The sequence below is a fragment of the Salvelinus namaycush genome, chromosome 34, assembly GCF_016432855.1.
Source record: "Salvelinus namaycush isolate Seneca chromosome 34, SaNama_1.0, whole genome shotgun sequence".
Classification (NCBI taxonomy): Eukaryota; Metazoa; Chordata; class Actinopteri; order Salmoniformes; family Salmonidae; genus Salvelinus; species Salvelinus namaycush.
This window is the reverse complement of record NC_052340.1, coordinates 38,275,147-38,290,146: the sequence shown is the minus strand read 5'-3', so window position 1 is coordinate 38,290,146 and position 15,000 is coordinate 38,275,147. Positions and strand designations below refer to the sequence as shown.

Genomic DNA, 15,000 nt, shown 5'->3' with positions numbered 1-15,000 from the left:
GGGCTATGTACAGGTGCAGTAATCTGTGAGCTGCTCTGACAGCTGGTGCTTAAAGCTAGTGAGGGAGATAAGTGTTTCCAGTTTCAGGGATTTTTGTAGTTCGTTCCAATCATTGGCAGCAGAGAACTGGAAGGAGAGGCGGCCAAAGAAAGAATTGGTTTTGGGGGTGACCAGAGAGATATACCTGCTGGAGCGCGTGCTACAGGTGGGTACTGCTATGGTGACCAGCGAGCTGAGATAAGGGGGGACTTTACCTAGCAGGGCCTTGTAGATGACCTGGAGTCAGTGGGTTTGGCGACGAGTATGAAGCGAGGGCCAGCCAACGAGAGCGTACAGGTCGCAGTGGTGGGTAGTATATGGGGCTTTGGTGACAAAACAGATGGCACTGTGATAGACTGCATCCAATTTATTGAGTAGGGTATTGGAGGCTATTTTGTAAATGACATCGCCGAAGTCGAGGATCGGTAGGATGGTCAGTTTTACAAGGGTATGTTTAGGCGTACAGAGGCCCATTATCAGCAACGTTGTGTAAGCTAATCCAAGTTTATCATTTTAAAAGGCTAATTGATCATTAGAAAAACATTCAGCAATCTGAAAACTGTTGTTCTGATTAAAGAAGTAATAAAACTGGCCTTTAGACTGGTTGAGTATCTGGAGCATCAGCATTTGTGGGTTCGATTACAGGCTAAAAATGGCCAGAAACAAAGACCTTTCTTCTGAAACTCGTCAGCCTATTTTTGTTCTGAGAAATAAAAGCTATTCCATGCAAGAAATTGCCAAGAAACTAAAGATCTTGTACAACTCCCTTCACAGGACAGCGCAAACTGGCTCTAAACAGAATAGAAAGAGGAGTGGGAGGCCCCGGTGCACAACTGAGCAAGAGGACAAGTAACATAGATGGTCTAGTTTGAGAAACAGACGCCTCACAAGTCCTCAACCGGCAGTGTCATTAAATAGTACCCACAAAACACCAGTCTCAACGTCAACAGTGAAGAGGCGACTCCGGGATGCTGGATGCTATATATATATAATGTTAGCTAGCGCTAGTCGACTGTACCTGCACCAACACTTTTCATCATAGAGCTTGTTCTCCATCTTCTTTTTAAATAATGAGCCAACATGTTTTCATTAACTTTATTTTCAAAACTCATTTTCTCAACTCAAACTCACTTGTCTCTCTGCAGCAGACATATAGTGAGCAATATGTTTGGAACAACAAATCACAATAAAATCGCAGTATATTACATATCATATCGGCACCTAAGTATCATTATAATATCGTATCGTGAGGTCCCTGACCATTGCCAGCCCTAATTTCAGCTCAATGCTGCCTAGTTAAATAAAGGTTAAATAAAATAAATTAAATTAGAAGTCCATTACATGGCCTGTCTCTGACGCAGTGAGAACACACTGGTTAATGGACAGGCTTCACACCAGCCATTACTGAAATGTATGTGTGAAATGGATACAGTTGCATGTCAGAACATGACTTTGAACTGTTGTAACTTACATTGCTGTTCTTCAGTTTAAAGTCGTCCTCAATCTCATCAGCACTGTCATCATCTGACACCTCCCCCTCCTCAACATCTACGGACAGGTACAGAGGGAGACGCTTCCCCTGGAGAGAGAGAGAGAGAGAGAGAGAGAGAGAGAGAGAGAGAGAGAGAGAGAGAGAGAGAGAGAGAGAGAGAGAGAGAGAGAGAGAGAGAGAACGAGAGAGAGAACGAGAGAGAGAGAACGAGAGAGAGAGAGAGAGAGAGAGAGAGAGAGAGAGAGAGAGAGAAAGGTGAATGTTAGGCTCATCTTTATCGTATGAACCATATGGAGGATGTAACACAATAACAGGAACACATCTGTTACATGTACACGATGACGCCTCCAGCTAAACCAGGAGCATTACTTCCCACTGAGACAGGAAGTCAGGAGTCTTTCCCAAACACACACAGGTAAGCTATATCATCTCCCCTCAGAGTCCTGAAGAAAAATAAACTATAATATGAAACAAAAATAAATGACATGAAGAATGATAGTAAAAAGCTTTGGAGCACCTTAAATGAACATTTGGGGAAAAAGTGAACTCGGCTCCATCATTCATTGAATCAGATGGCTCATTCATCACAAAACCCACTGATATTGACAACTACTTGAATTACTTTTTCATTGGCAAGATAAGCAAACTTAAGTATGACATCAACAAACACTGACACTACACATCCAAGTATATCTGACCAAATTATGAAAGACAAGAATTGTACTTTTGAATTAGGTAAAGTCAGTGTGGAAGAAGTGAAAACATTATTGTTGTCTATTAATAACAATGACAAACCAACGGGGTCTGACAGTCTGGATGGAAAATTAATGAGGATAATAGCGGATGATATTGCCACTCCTATTTGCCATATTTTAAATTTAAGCCTACTAGAAAGTGTGTGCCCTCAGGCCTGGAGGGAAGCTAAAGTCATTCCGCTACTTAAGAATAGTAAAGCCCCCTTCACTGTCTCAAATAGCCGACCAATCAACCTGTTACCAACCCTTAGTAACCTTTTTGAAAAAATTGTGTTTGACCAGATACAATGCTATTTTTCAGTAAACAAATTGTCAACAGACTTTCAGCACACTTTCAGCACATAGGGAAGGACATTCAACAAGCACAGCACTTACACAAATGCCTGATGATTGGCTGAGAGAAATCGATGATAAAATTATTGTGGGGGCTGTCTTGTTAGACTTCAGTGCAGCTTTTGACATTATTGATCGTAGTCTGCTGCTGGAAAAACATATGTGTTATGGCTTTACACCCCATGCTATTATGTGGATAAAGAGTTACCTGTCTAACAGAACACAGAGGGTGTTCTTTAATGGAAGCCTCTCCAACAAAATCCAGGTAGAATCAGTAATTCCCCAGGGCAGCTGTTTAGGCCCCTTACGTTTTTCAACCTTTATTAAAGACATGTTTTTGAGTAAAGCCTGTGTGTCTATGTATGCGGATGACTCAACACGATACATGTCAGCTACTACAGCGAGTGAAATTACTGCAACACTTAACAAAGAGCTGCAGTTAGTTTTGGAATGGGTAGCAAGGAATAAGTTAGTCCTAAATATTTCCAAAACTAAAAGCATGGTATTTGGGACAAATCATTCCCTAAACCCTAAACCTCAACTACATCTCATAATGAATAATGTGGAAATTGTGCAAGTGTAGGTGACTAAACTGCTTGGAGTAACCCTGTATTGTAAACTGTCATGGTCAAAACATATTGATACAACAGTAGCTAAGATTTGGAGAAGTCTGTCCGTGATAAAGCGCTGCTCTACCTTCTTAACAGCACTATCAACAAGGCAGGTCCTACAGGCTCAGGTTTTGTCGTACCTTGACTACTGTTCAGTCGTGTGGTCAGGTGCCACAAAGAGGGACTAAGGAAAATTGCAGTTGTCTCAGAACAGGGCAGTGCGGCTGGCCCTTAAAAGTACATGGGGAGCTAACATTAATGACATGCATGTCAATCTCTCATGACTCAAAGTGGAGGAGAGATTGACATGCATCACTACTTGTTTTTGTAAGAGGTGTTGACAAGCTGAATGTACTGAGCTGTCTGTTTAAAATACTAGCACACACCTCACACAGTACCACATAGAGCCATGACTTCATGGAACTCTACAGGAGCTCCCGAGTGCCGCAGTGGTCTAAGGCACTGCATCTCAGTGCTTGAAGCATCACTACAGACACCCTGGTTCGATTCCAGGCTGTATCACAACCAGCCGTGTTTGGGAGTCCCATAGGGCGGCGCACAATTGGCCCAGCATCGTCCGGTTTTGGCCAGTGTAGGCCGTCATTGTCAATAAGAATTTGTTCTTAGCTGACTTGCCTAGTTAAATAAAGGTTGTAGTTTTTTTTTAATCAGGTAACTGATGCAAGCAGTAGAAAGGTACAGACACATGCATGCACATACATTGTAATATTGTTGTATGGTGGTATTAAACATTTTGTATTGTAGATATATAGTGGTTTTTTATCTTTTGTTTTATATGTAATGTTAGTGCCTTAATATGTTTGGACCACAGGAAGAGTAGCTTCTGCCTTGGCAACAGCTAATGGGGATTCCTAATAAATAAAAACACTGTGAGTGGTTCATTTCTCAGTGTTTACCAGCAGAATGGTAAAGGCCAAGAGGAAGTTGAGCTAGAGAAGCTGTGTGGGGGACTAAAGGATTCTCTCTCTAAACCCTAGAGCAACTCTCAGGCTGAAGAGTAACCACTCTCTCTTGCTGTGCGTGTGTGCGCATGTTTGTGTGTGTCTGTTTGTGTGTGTGCGTGCTTGCGAGAGAGAGGGAGAAAAAGAAAGAGAGAGAGAGAGACAGAGAAAGAGAGAGAGAGAACAATAAGTCCTCCCAGGGTCATTAATGTCCTCCTTCACATCACTACCACACTCACCCTCTACCCATCTATCCCTCTCTCAGCCCTCTTCTCCCACTCAAACCTCTTCTCCCTCTCTCTCAGCCCTCTTCTCCCACTCTCAGCCCTCTTCTCCCTCTCTCTCAGCCCTCTTCTCCCACTCAGCCCTCTTCTCCCTCTCCCTCAGCACTCTTCTCCCACTCTCAGCCCTCTTCTCCCTCTCTCTCAGCCCTCTTCTCCCTCTCTCAGCCCTCTTCTCCCTCTCTCTCAGCCCTCTTCTCCCACTCTCTCAGCCCTCTTCTCCCACTCAGCCCTCTTCTCCTTCTCTCAGCCCTCTTCTCCCTCTCTCAGCACTCTTCTCCCTCTCTCAGCCCTCTTCTCCTTCTCTCAGCTCTCTTCTCCTTCTCTCAGCCCTCTTCTCCCTCTCTCTCAGCACTCTTCTCCCTCTCTCAGCTCTCTTCTCCCTCTCTCAGCTCTCTTCTCCCTCTCGCTCAGCCCTCTTGTCCCTCTCTCAGCCCTCTTGTCCCTCTCTCAGCCCTCCCTCTCAGGGAAGGGCGGCAGGTTGCCTAGTGATTAAGAGCGTTGGGCCAGTAACTGAAAGGTCGCTGGTTCGAATCCCCGAGTTGACTAGGTGAAACATCTGTTGATGTGCCCTTGAGCAAGGCACTTAACCCTAATTGCTCTGGATAAGATCATCTACTATAAAACTAAACATTTTCACCCCAAATAAATCTACTGACAAGGTAAATATATACAGACAAGTTAAATATAGACAGACAAAGTAAATATAGACAGACAAGGTAAATATTTACAGACAAGGTAAATATATACAGACAAGGTGAACCCTCCTGTGTAGTGAAACAATGTCAGATTTCCTTTCAGGAAACACACAGAGCTGATTTTATCACATAGTTGACTGGAGGAATCCAATAATTGTGTGTGTCAGATCTAATTTATGTAATTTTCAGAAGAACAACAGATACAAGTTAACAGGTGCTTCTGGGAGGGGAAGGGAGTGCACCAGTGTTAGTGCCCTTGGGTTTTCCAAAATGATGGCACTATGTCCTCATTTGGGAGAGGTCCTGCTGAGAGTCAATCTGTCTGAACCTACTTTGCCCCAGCACCAAAGAAGACACATCTGTAACCACACACAAACATGTCTGTAACCACACACAAACATGTCTGTAACCACACACAAACATGTCTGTAACCACACACAAACATGTCTGTAACCACATACAAACATGTCTGTAACCACACACAAACATATCTGTAACCACACACAAACATATCTGTAACCACACACAAACATGTCTGTAACCACACACAAACATGTCTGTTACCACACACAAACATATCTGTAACCACACACAAACATGTCTGTAACCACACACAAACATGTCTGTAACCATACACAAACATGTCTGTAACCACACACAAACATGTCTGTAACCACACACAAACATGTCTGTAACCACACACAAACATGTCTGTAACCACACACAAACATGTCTGTAACCACACACAAACATATCTGTAACCACACACAAACATGTCTGTAACCACACACAAACATATCTGTAACCACACACAAACATGTCTGGAACCACACACAAACATGTCTGGAACCACACACAAACATGTCTGTAACCACACACAAACATATCTGTAACCACACACAAACATGTCTGTAACCACACACAAACATGTCTGTTACCACACACAAACATGTCTGTAACCACACACAAACATGTCTGTACCCACACACAAACATGTCTGTAACCACACACAAACATGTCTGGAACCACACACAAACATGTCTGTAACCACACACAAACATATCTGTAACCACACACAAACATGTCTGTAACCACACACAAACATATCTGAAACCACACACAAACATGTCTGTAACCACACACAAACATATCTGAAACCACACACAAACATATCTGTAACCACACACAAACATGTCTGTAACCACACACAAACATATCTGTAACCACACACAAACATATCTGAAACCACACACAAACATGTCTGTAACCACACACAAACATATCTGAAACCACACACAAACATATCTGTAACCACACACAAACATGTCTGTAACCACACACAAACATGTCTGTAACCACACACAAACATATCTGAAACCACACACAAACATGTAGGCAATACACCAATATTGTGAACTTTTGGTCAAAGGATAATTTTTATTTAACCTTTATTTAACTAGGCAAGTCAGTTAAGAACAAATTCTTATTTACAATGACGGCCTACCAAAAAGCAAAAGGCCTCCTACGGGGTTGGGGCTGGGATTAAAAATAAAAATAAATTAAATAAAAATATAGGCCCAAACACACATCACGACAAGAGAGACAACACAACACTACATAAAGAGAGAGACAACACTACACTACATAAAGAGAGAGACAACACTACACTACATAAAGAGAGAGACAACACAACACTACATAAAGAGAGACCTAAGACAACAACACAGCAAGGCAGCAACACATGACAACAACATGGTAGCAACACAACATGACAACAACATGGTAGCAACACAACATTGTAGCAGCACAAAACAGGGTACAAACATTGTTGGGCACTGTCACGACTTCTGCCGAAGTCGGTTCCTCTCCTTGTTCCGGCGGTGTTTGGCGGTCGATGTCACCGGTCTTCTAGCCATCGCCATCGCCGATCCATTTTTCATGTTCCATTTGTTTTGTCTTGTTTTCACACTCACCTGGTTTCAATTCCCTCTAATTACATGTTGTATATTTTCCCTCTGTTTTCCCCCATGTCCTTGTCGGGAATTGTTCGTTGTATGTATTGGTGTCAAGTATGTTATGGTGTGCGACGGGTTTTTACCCACTTTCTTTATTTTGTATGTTGGTTTTCGGAGTTTGTAAGAATTTATTAAATAACTCCGTTTATACCAATTTCGTTCTCCTGCGCCTGACTTCCCTGCCACCAGCATGCACCCCATTACAGGCACAGACAACAACACAAATGGCAAGAAGGTAGAGACAACAATACACCACGCAAAGCAGACACAACTGTCAGTAAGAGTGTCTATGATTGAGTCCTTGAATGAAGAGATTGAGATAAAACGGTCCAGTTTGAGTGTTTGTTGCAGCTCGTTCCAGTCGCTAGCTGCAGCAAACTGAAAATACGAGCGACCCAGGGATGTGTGTGCTTTGGGGACATTGAACAGTGACTGGCAGAACGGGTGTTGTATGTGGAGGATGAGGTCTGCAGTAGATATCTCAGACAGGGGGATTTAGGCATAAGATGGTTTTATAAATAAGCATCAACCAGTGGATCGTGCGACGAGCATACAGAGATGACCAGTTTACAGAAGAGTATAGAGTGCAGTGACGTGTCCTATGAGTACAAATCCTATACATTAGACTCTTTCACTGATATTTTCCATGTCTCTCTCTCTCTATCTCTCCATCTCTGTCTCTCTCCACTCTTTCTTTCTTTAGTTGATTTTGCATAGTGCGCATGAGTGAATGTGTGAGAGTGTGAGTGTACTGAATACGTTTCCCACTATGCTGAGTCTCTCCAGGCTCTGGTTTGGTTATCTCTAATCTGTCCCAGGCAGACAGAGAGAGACATAGAGAGAAAGCGACAGAGAGAGACATAGAGACAGAGAGATAGAGAGACACAGAGAGAGAGAGAGACAGACAGAGAGAGACTGTGTTTGTGCGTATGCGTGTGTGTATGCGTGTGTATGCGCGTGTGTGTGTGTGTGTGTGTGTGTGTGTGTGTGTGTGTGTGTGTGTGTGTGTGTGTGTGTGTGTGTGTGTATGCGTGTGTGTGTGTGTGTGTGTGTGTGTGTGTGTGTGTGTGTGTGTGTGTGTGTGTGTGTGTGTGTGTGTGTGTGTGTGTGTGTGTGTGTGTGTGTGTGTGTAATATAATGATATAATAACACCATGTAACCGACCAGTCCGGTCGGTTACATACAGTGGCGGACTACTTTATCCCAGCATGACTAATACAGTGGCGGTCTACTTTCTCCCGGCATGACTAATACAGTGGCGGAATACTTTCTCCCGGCATGACTAATACAGTGGCGGACTACTTTCTCCCGGCATGACTAATACAGTGGCGGACTACTTTCTCCCGGCATGACTAATACAGTGGCGGACTACTTTCTCCCAGCATGACTAATACAGTGGCGGACTAATTTCTCCTTTTCTTCTTCTTGTTTATTGCATTTTTTGGGGACAATCCCTCTCCCCACTCCCCCTCTGTTCTGCTCTCAGCCAAAGCCAAACAAAACACAACACTGAAAATAGAGAGAAAGGAAAGGAAAGGAGATGAGGAAAGGAAGGAAAGGAAAGGAGATGAGGAGAGGAAGGAAAGGAAATGAGGAGAGGAAAGAAAGGAAATGAGGAGAGGAAGGAAAGGAGATGAGGAGAGGAAAGAAAGGAGATGAGGAAAGGAAACGAGGAGAAGAAGGAAAGGAGACAAGGAGAAGAAGGAAAGGAAACGAGGAGAGGCAGCAAAGGAGATGATGAGAGGAAGGAAAGGAGATAAGGAGAGGAAGGAAAGGAAGGAAAGGAGATGAGGAGAGGGAGGAAAGTGAACAGGAAGGGAAGCCAGTATTGTAACCTTTGATTCCCACAATTTGCATGGAAAGACGATTCTCTTCCTCAATAGTGTGCAATCAATTCTACTAGATGAAAAGCCGAAATGACTATGGCATCCTGGCATTCAAAGAGTACAACATTTTTTAAATTTAATATACTATAAAACACTCTATTTTTGCATGCCTACTATTTAGAATGGCCAACATATTTCTTCCCTCTTTGACTGTCTGCGCTTTGGCTGAATCTCAATAACTAGACAAAGGCCTGGGTTTTAAAGACCACGTGTCCGCCTCCCCTCTCTCCCCCTCTCTCTTTCTCTATTTCTCTGTCTCCCTCTCCCTCTCCCTCTCTCTCTCTCTGTTTCTCTCTCTCTCTCTTTCTCTCTCGCTCCTCTCTCTCTCTCTCTCTCTCTGTCTCTCCCCTCTCTTTCCCTCTCTCTCCCCTCTCTCTGTCTCTCTCTCTCTCTCTCTTTCTCTCTCTCTCCCTTTCTCTCTCTCTCTCTCTTTCTCTCTCTCTCCTCTCTCTCTATCTCTCTCTCTGTCCACTATCTCCACTCTCTCTCTCTCTCTCCCTCTCTCTCGCTCTCTTTCTCTCTCTCTCCACTCTCTCTCTCTCTCTCTCTCTCGCACACCCGCTCTCTCCATCCTTCTGTCTTTCGGCTCCATGCCTTTTTAACAGTTCCCTGTGTGAGCCTCAGCAATACACTGTGTATACTGAACTAAAATATAAATGGAACATGTAAAGTGTTGGTCCCATGTTTCATGAGCTGAAATAAAAGATCCTGGAAATGTTCCATACGTACAAAAAGTTTATTTCTCTAAAATGTTGTGCACAAATTAGTTTACATCCCTGTTAGTGAGCATTTCTCCGTTGCCAAGATAATCCATCCACCTGACAGGTGTGGCATATCAAGAAGCTGATTAAACAGCATGATCATTACACAGGTGCACCTTGTGCTGGGGACAATAAAAGGGCACTCTAAAATGTGCCATTTTGTCACACAACACAATGCCACATATGTCTCAAGCCATGACATAATTTTCTGGAATATGCCAAGCTGTTTAAAGGCACAGTCAACTTAGTGTATGTAACTTCTGACCCACTGGAATTGTGATGCAGTGAATTATAAGTGAAATAATCTGTCTGTAAACAATTGTTGGAAAAATTACTTGTGTCATGCACAAAGTAGATGTCTTGCCAAAACTATAGTTTGTTAACAAGAAATTTGTGGAGTGGTTGAAATACGAGTTTTAATGATTCCAACCTAAGTGTATGTAAACTTCCGACTTCAACTGTATCTCCCTATATCTTTCCAAGTATATCTCCCTATATCTTTCCTAGTATATCTTCCTATATCTTTCCCAGTATATCTTCCTATATCTTTCCTAGTATATCTTCCCCAGTATATCTTCCTATATCTTTCACAGTATATCTTCCTATATCTTTCCCAGTATATCTTCCCCAGTATATCTTCCTATATCTTTCCTAGTATATCTTCCTATATCTTTCCAAGTATATCTTCCCCAGTATATCTTCCTATATCTTTCCTAGTATATCTTCCTATATCTTTCCCAGTATATCTTCCTATGTTTCCCAGTATATCTTCCTATATATTTCCCAGTATATCTTCCTATATATTTCCCAGTATATCTTCCTATATATTTCCCAGTATATCTTCCTATATCTTTTGCAGTATATCTTCCTATATCTTTCCTAGTATATCTTCCTATATCTTTCCCAGTATATCTTCCTATATCTTACACAGTATATCTTCCTATATCTTTCCCAGTATATCTTCCTATATCTTTCACAGTATATCTTCCTATATCTTTCACAGTATATCTTCCTATATCTTTCACAGTATATCTTCCTATATCTTTACCTTCAGACCATTGGGGCAGGGTTTGGAGGAACAGGAAAGAGTGAAGAGAGGCAGACAGAGGAAGAAGAGGAGTGTTTGAGGAGAGAGGGATGACAGAAGGAGAAGAGGATGGTCCATGTGTACCTTGATGAGGATCTTCCCCTGTAGACAGTGGGGGCTGGGTAGCTGTTTAGAGTCTCTGTGGAAAGTCTCTCCCAGGTCCAGCTTGTCTCCCAGGATCTTTCTGAGGTACTGGGCTATCTTCTTCTGTTGTTGGATGCTACAGTGGTTCTCTATGGACAGGATCACTGGGTACCTGGGGAAGGGAGAAACATGGCGTTACTATGACTACAATGGCGCCGGAGAAGAAGGCTGACGTTTTACGCGTCCCCAACCGATTGTGTTTTTTTAATGTTTTTTTTGCGTTGTTTGTAACTTCTTTTTTTACTTATTTTGTACATAATGTTGCCGCTACCGTCTCTTATGACCGAAAATAACTTCTGGACATCAGGACTGCAATTACTCAACAGGAACTGGCAGAATCATCTTTTTCCTTTAACGAGTCCGACGAGCAAGACGTGAACGATATACTGCTTTCCCGGGAACAGGCCTAGATCCCCAGTCATTTGCGTGAAGAGAAGGCAGAGAAAAAGGGGCCGGAGGGCGGGCTGCCTTCTGAGAATTCATAGGCGATCGAATAAACCTCCACTTCCTTCCATTCTGCTAGAAAACGTGCAATTTTTCGAGAATAAAATAGATGACCTACGCGGAAGATTAAACTACCAACGGGACATTCAAAACTGTAATATCTTATGCTTCACAAGGAGTGGCAGACTATGTATTTTTGTAATTAACAGCTGGTGCACGATATCTAAGGAAGTCTCGAGCTATTGCTCGCCTGAGGTAGAGTATCTCATGATAAGTTGTAGACCAAACTATCTACCAAGACAGTTTTCAACTGTATTTTTTGTAGCTGTTTACATTCCACCACAGTCAGTGGCTGGCACTAAGACAGCATTGAATGAGCTGTATTCCGCCATAAGCAAACAAGACAACGCTCACCCAGAGGCGGCACTTCAAGTAGCCGGGGACTTTAATCAGCATGTTAAATGTGCAACCAGAGGGGAAAAAAACTCTGGACCACTTTACTCCACACACAGAGACGCATACAAAGCTTTCCCTCGGCCTCCATTTTGCAAATCTGACCATAATTCTATCCTCCTGATTCCTGCTTACAAGCAAAAATTAAAGCAGGAAGCACCAGTGACTACATCAATAAAAAGTGGTCAGATGAAGCAGATGCTAAGCTGCAGGACTGTTTTGCTAGCACAGACTGGAATATGTTCGGATTCCTCCGATGGCATTGAGGAGTACACCACATTGGCTTCATTAATAAGTGCATCGATGACGTCGTCCCCACAGTGACCGCATGTACATACCCCAACCAGAAGCCATGGATTACAGGCAACATCCGCACTGAGCTAAAGGCTAGAGCTGCCGCTTTCAAGGAGCAGGACTCTAATCCAGAAGATTATAAGAAATCCCGCTGTGCCCTCCGAAGAACCATCCAACAGGCAAGGCGTCAATACAGGACTAAGATAGAATCGTACTACACCGGTTCTGACGCTCGTCGGATGTGGCAGGGCTTGCAAACCATTACAGACTACAAAAGGAAGCACAGCCGAGAGCTGCCCAGTGACACGAGCCCACCAGATGAGCTAAACTACTTCAATGCTTGCTTCGAGGCAAATAACTCTGAAATATGCATGAGAGCACCAGCTGTTCCGTAAGACTGTGTGATCACGCTCTCTGCAGCCGATGTGAGTAAGACCTTTAAACAGGTCAACATTCTCAAGGACGCAGGGCCAGACGGATTACCAGGACATGTACCGTGAGCATGCGCTGACCAACTGGTGTCTTCACTGACATTTTCAACCTCTCCCTGTCCGAGTCTGTAATACCAACATGTTTTAAGCAGACCACCATAGTGCCTGTGCCCAAGAACACCAAGGTAACCTGCCTAAATGACTACCAACCCGTAGCACTCACATCTTTAGCCATGAAGTGCTTTGAAAGGCTGGTCATGGCTCACATCAATACCATTATCCCAGAAACCCTAGACCCACTCCAATTTGCATACCGCTCTAACAGATCCACAGATGATACAATCTCTATTGCACTCCACACTGCCCTTTCCCACCTGGACAAAAGGAACACCTATGTGAGAATGCTATTCATTGACTACAGCTCAGCGTTCAACACCATAGTGCCCTCAAAGCTCATCAATAAGCTAAGGACCCAGGGACTAAACACCTCCCTCTGCAACTGGATCCTGGACTTCCTGACGGGCCGCCCCCAGGTGGTGAGGTTAACAACACATCCGCCACACTGATCCTCAACACAGGGGCCCCTCAGGGGTGCGTGCTCAGTCCCCTCCTGTCCTCCCTGTTCACCCACAACTGCATGGCCAGGCATGACTCCAACACCATCATTACGTTTGCCGATGACACAACAGTTGTAGGCCTGATCACCGACAACGATGAGACAGCCTATAGAGAGGAGGTCAGAGACCTGGCCGGTTGGTGCCAGGACAACAACCCCTCCCTCAAAACAAAGGAGATAATTATGGACTACAGAAAAAAGAGGACCGAGCACGCCCCCATTCTCATTGACGGGGCTGCAGTGGAGCAGGTTGAGAGCTTCAAGTTCCTTGGTGTTCACATCACCAACAAACTAACATGGTCCAAACACACCAAGACAGTCGTGAAGAGGGCACGACAAAACCTATTCCCCCTCAGGAGACTGAAAAGATTTGGCATGGGTTCTCAGATCCTCAAAAGGTTCGACAGTTGCACCATCGAGAGCATCCTGACTGGTTGCATCACTGCTAGGTATGGCAACTGCTCGGCCTCCGACCGCAAGGCGCTACAGAGGGTAGTGCGAACTGCCCAGTACATCCCTGGGGCAAAGCTTCCTGCAATCCAGGACCTCTATACCAGGCGGTGTCAGAGGAAGGCCCAAAAAATTGTCAAAGATTCCAGCCACCCTAGTCATAGACTGTTCTCTCTGCTACCGCATGGCAAGCGGTACCGCAGCGCCAAGTCTAGGTTCAAGAGGCTTCTAAACAGCTTCTACCCCCAAACCATAAGACTTGTGAACATCTAATCAAATGGCTACCCAGACTACTTGCACCCCCCCCCCCCCCCCTTCTTTACACCGCTGCTACTCTCTGTTGTTATCATCTAACTCTACCTACATGTACATATCACCTCAACTAACCGGTGCCCCCGTACATTGACTCTGTACCGGTACCCCCCTGTATATAGTCTCGCTATTGTTATTTTACTGCTGCTCTTTAATTACTTGTTACTTTTATTTCTTATTCTTTTTCGTATTTTTTTTAACTGCATTATTGGTTAGGGGCTCGAAAGTAAGCATTTCACTGTAAGGTGAAATTTGATTTGATTTTGATTTGATTTGATATCTCCATTAGTAGCAGAGTTCTATGATACTGGATGTGGACGGGTCTGGCAGCCATGCATATTGCTCTTCACAATAAAAGTCAAGGACTGTAAAAGTCCTTTAAATCAAATGAAACCAAATATTGCACTTTTAAATGCAACAAATTGACTTGCAACTATTATTGCATTTTTAGCCTCCCTAAAAAAAATGTTTTCAAACTACACTCTCTCCCCCCACCCCAACCTCTGTCAGAATAGCCTTGACAGAGGCCCAAGAAACACAACAGAAATTAATCAACATATTTTTAGTGAGTGCGTGTGTGTGTGAGTGTGTTCATTTGGAAGTGAAATGACTTGTGTTCAGACAGCAGCTCAGCTCAAATGTCAAACCTGTCAGACTGACAGCTCTCCCTGAACTCTCTGAGCCCTGAACACACGCACACACACACACACACACACACACACACCACACACACACACACACACACACACACACACACACACACACACACACACACACACACACACACACACACACACACACACACACACACACACACCCACACACAGTGAGAGTTGAGGGATAGTGGTGTATATTCTCTCTCCCAGGTGGAATTGTAATGATAAATGAGGTAACGCTCATCACAGGAGCCTCGTTCATCATAACACTAAAATATAG

At 43.7% G+C, this 15,000-nt stretch overlaps 1 protein-coding gene across 1 annotated transcript in view; it reads right to left on the bottom strand.

The window, feature by feature from the left end:
* The window catches only part of plch1 (phospholipase C, eta 1), a 146,030-nt gene that overhangs the window by 34,894 nt on the left and 96,136 nt on the right, over positions 1-15,000 (bottom strand). Inside the window, exons 9-10 of the mRNA XM_038973714.1 lie at positions 11,005-11,176; positions 1,511-1,618 (exon numbers count right to left, since the gene is read on the bottom strand). Of these exons, the coding sequence (XP_038829642.1) occupies positions 1,511-1,618; positions 11,005-11,176 (280 nt within the window). The remainder of the gene's footprint in view (positions 1-1,510; positions 1,619-11,004; positions 11,177-15,000) is intronic.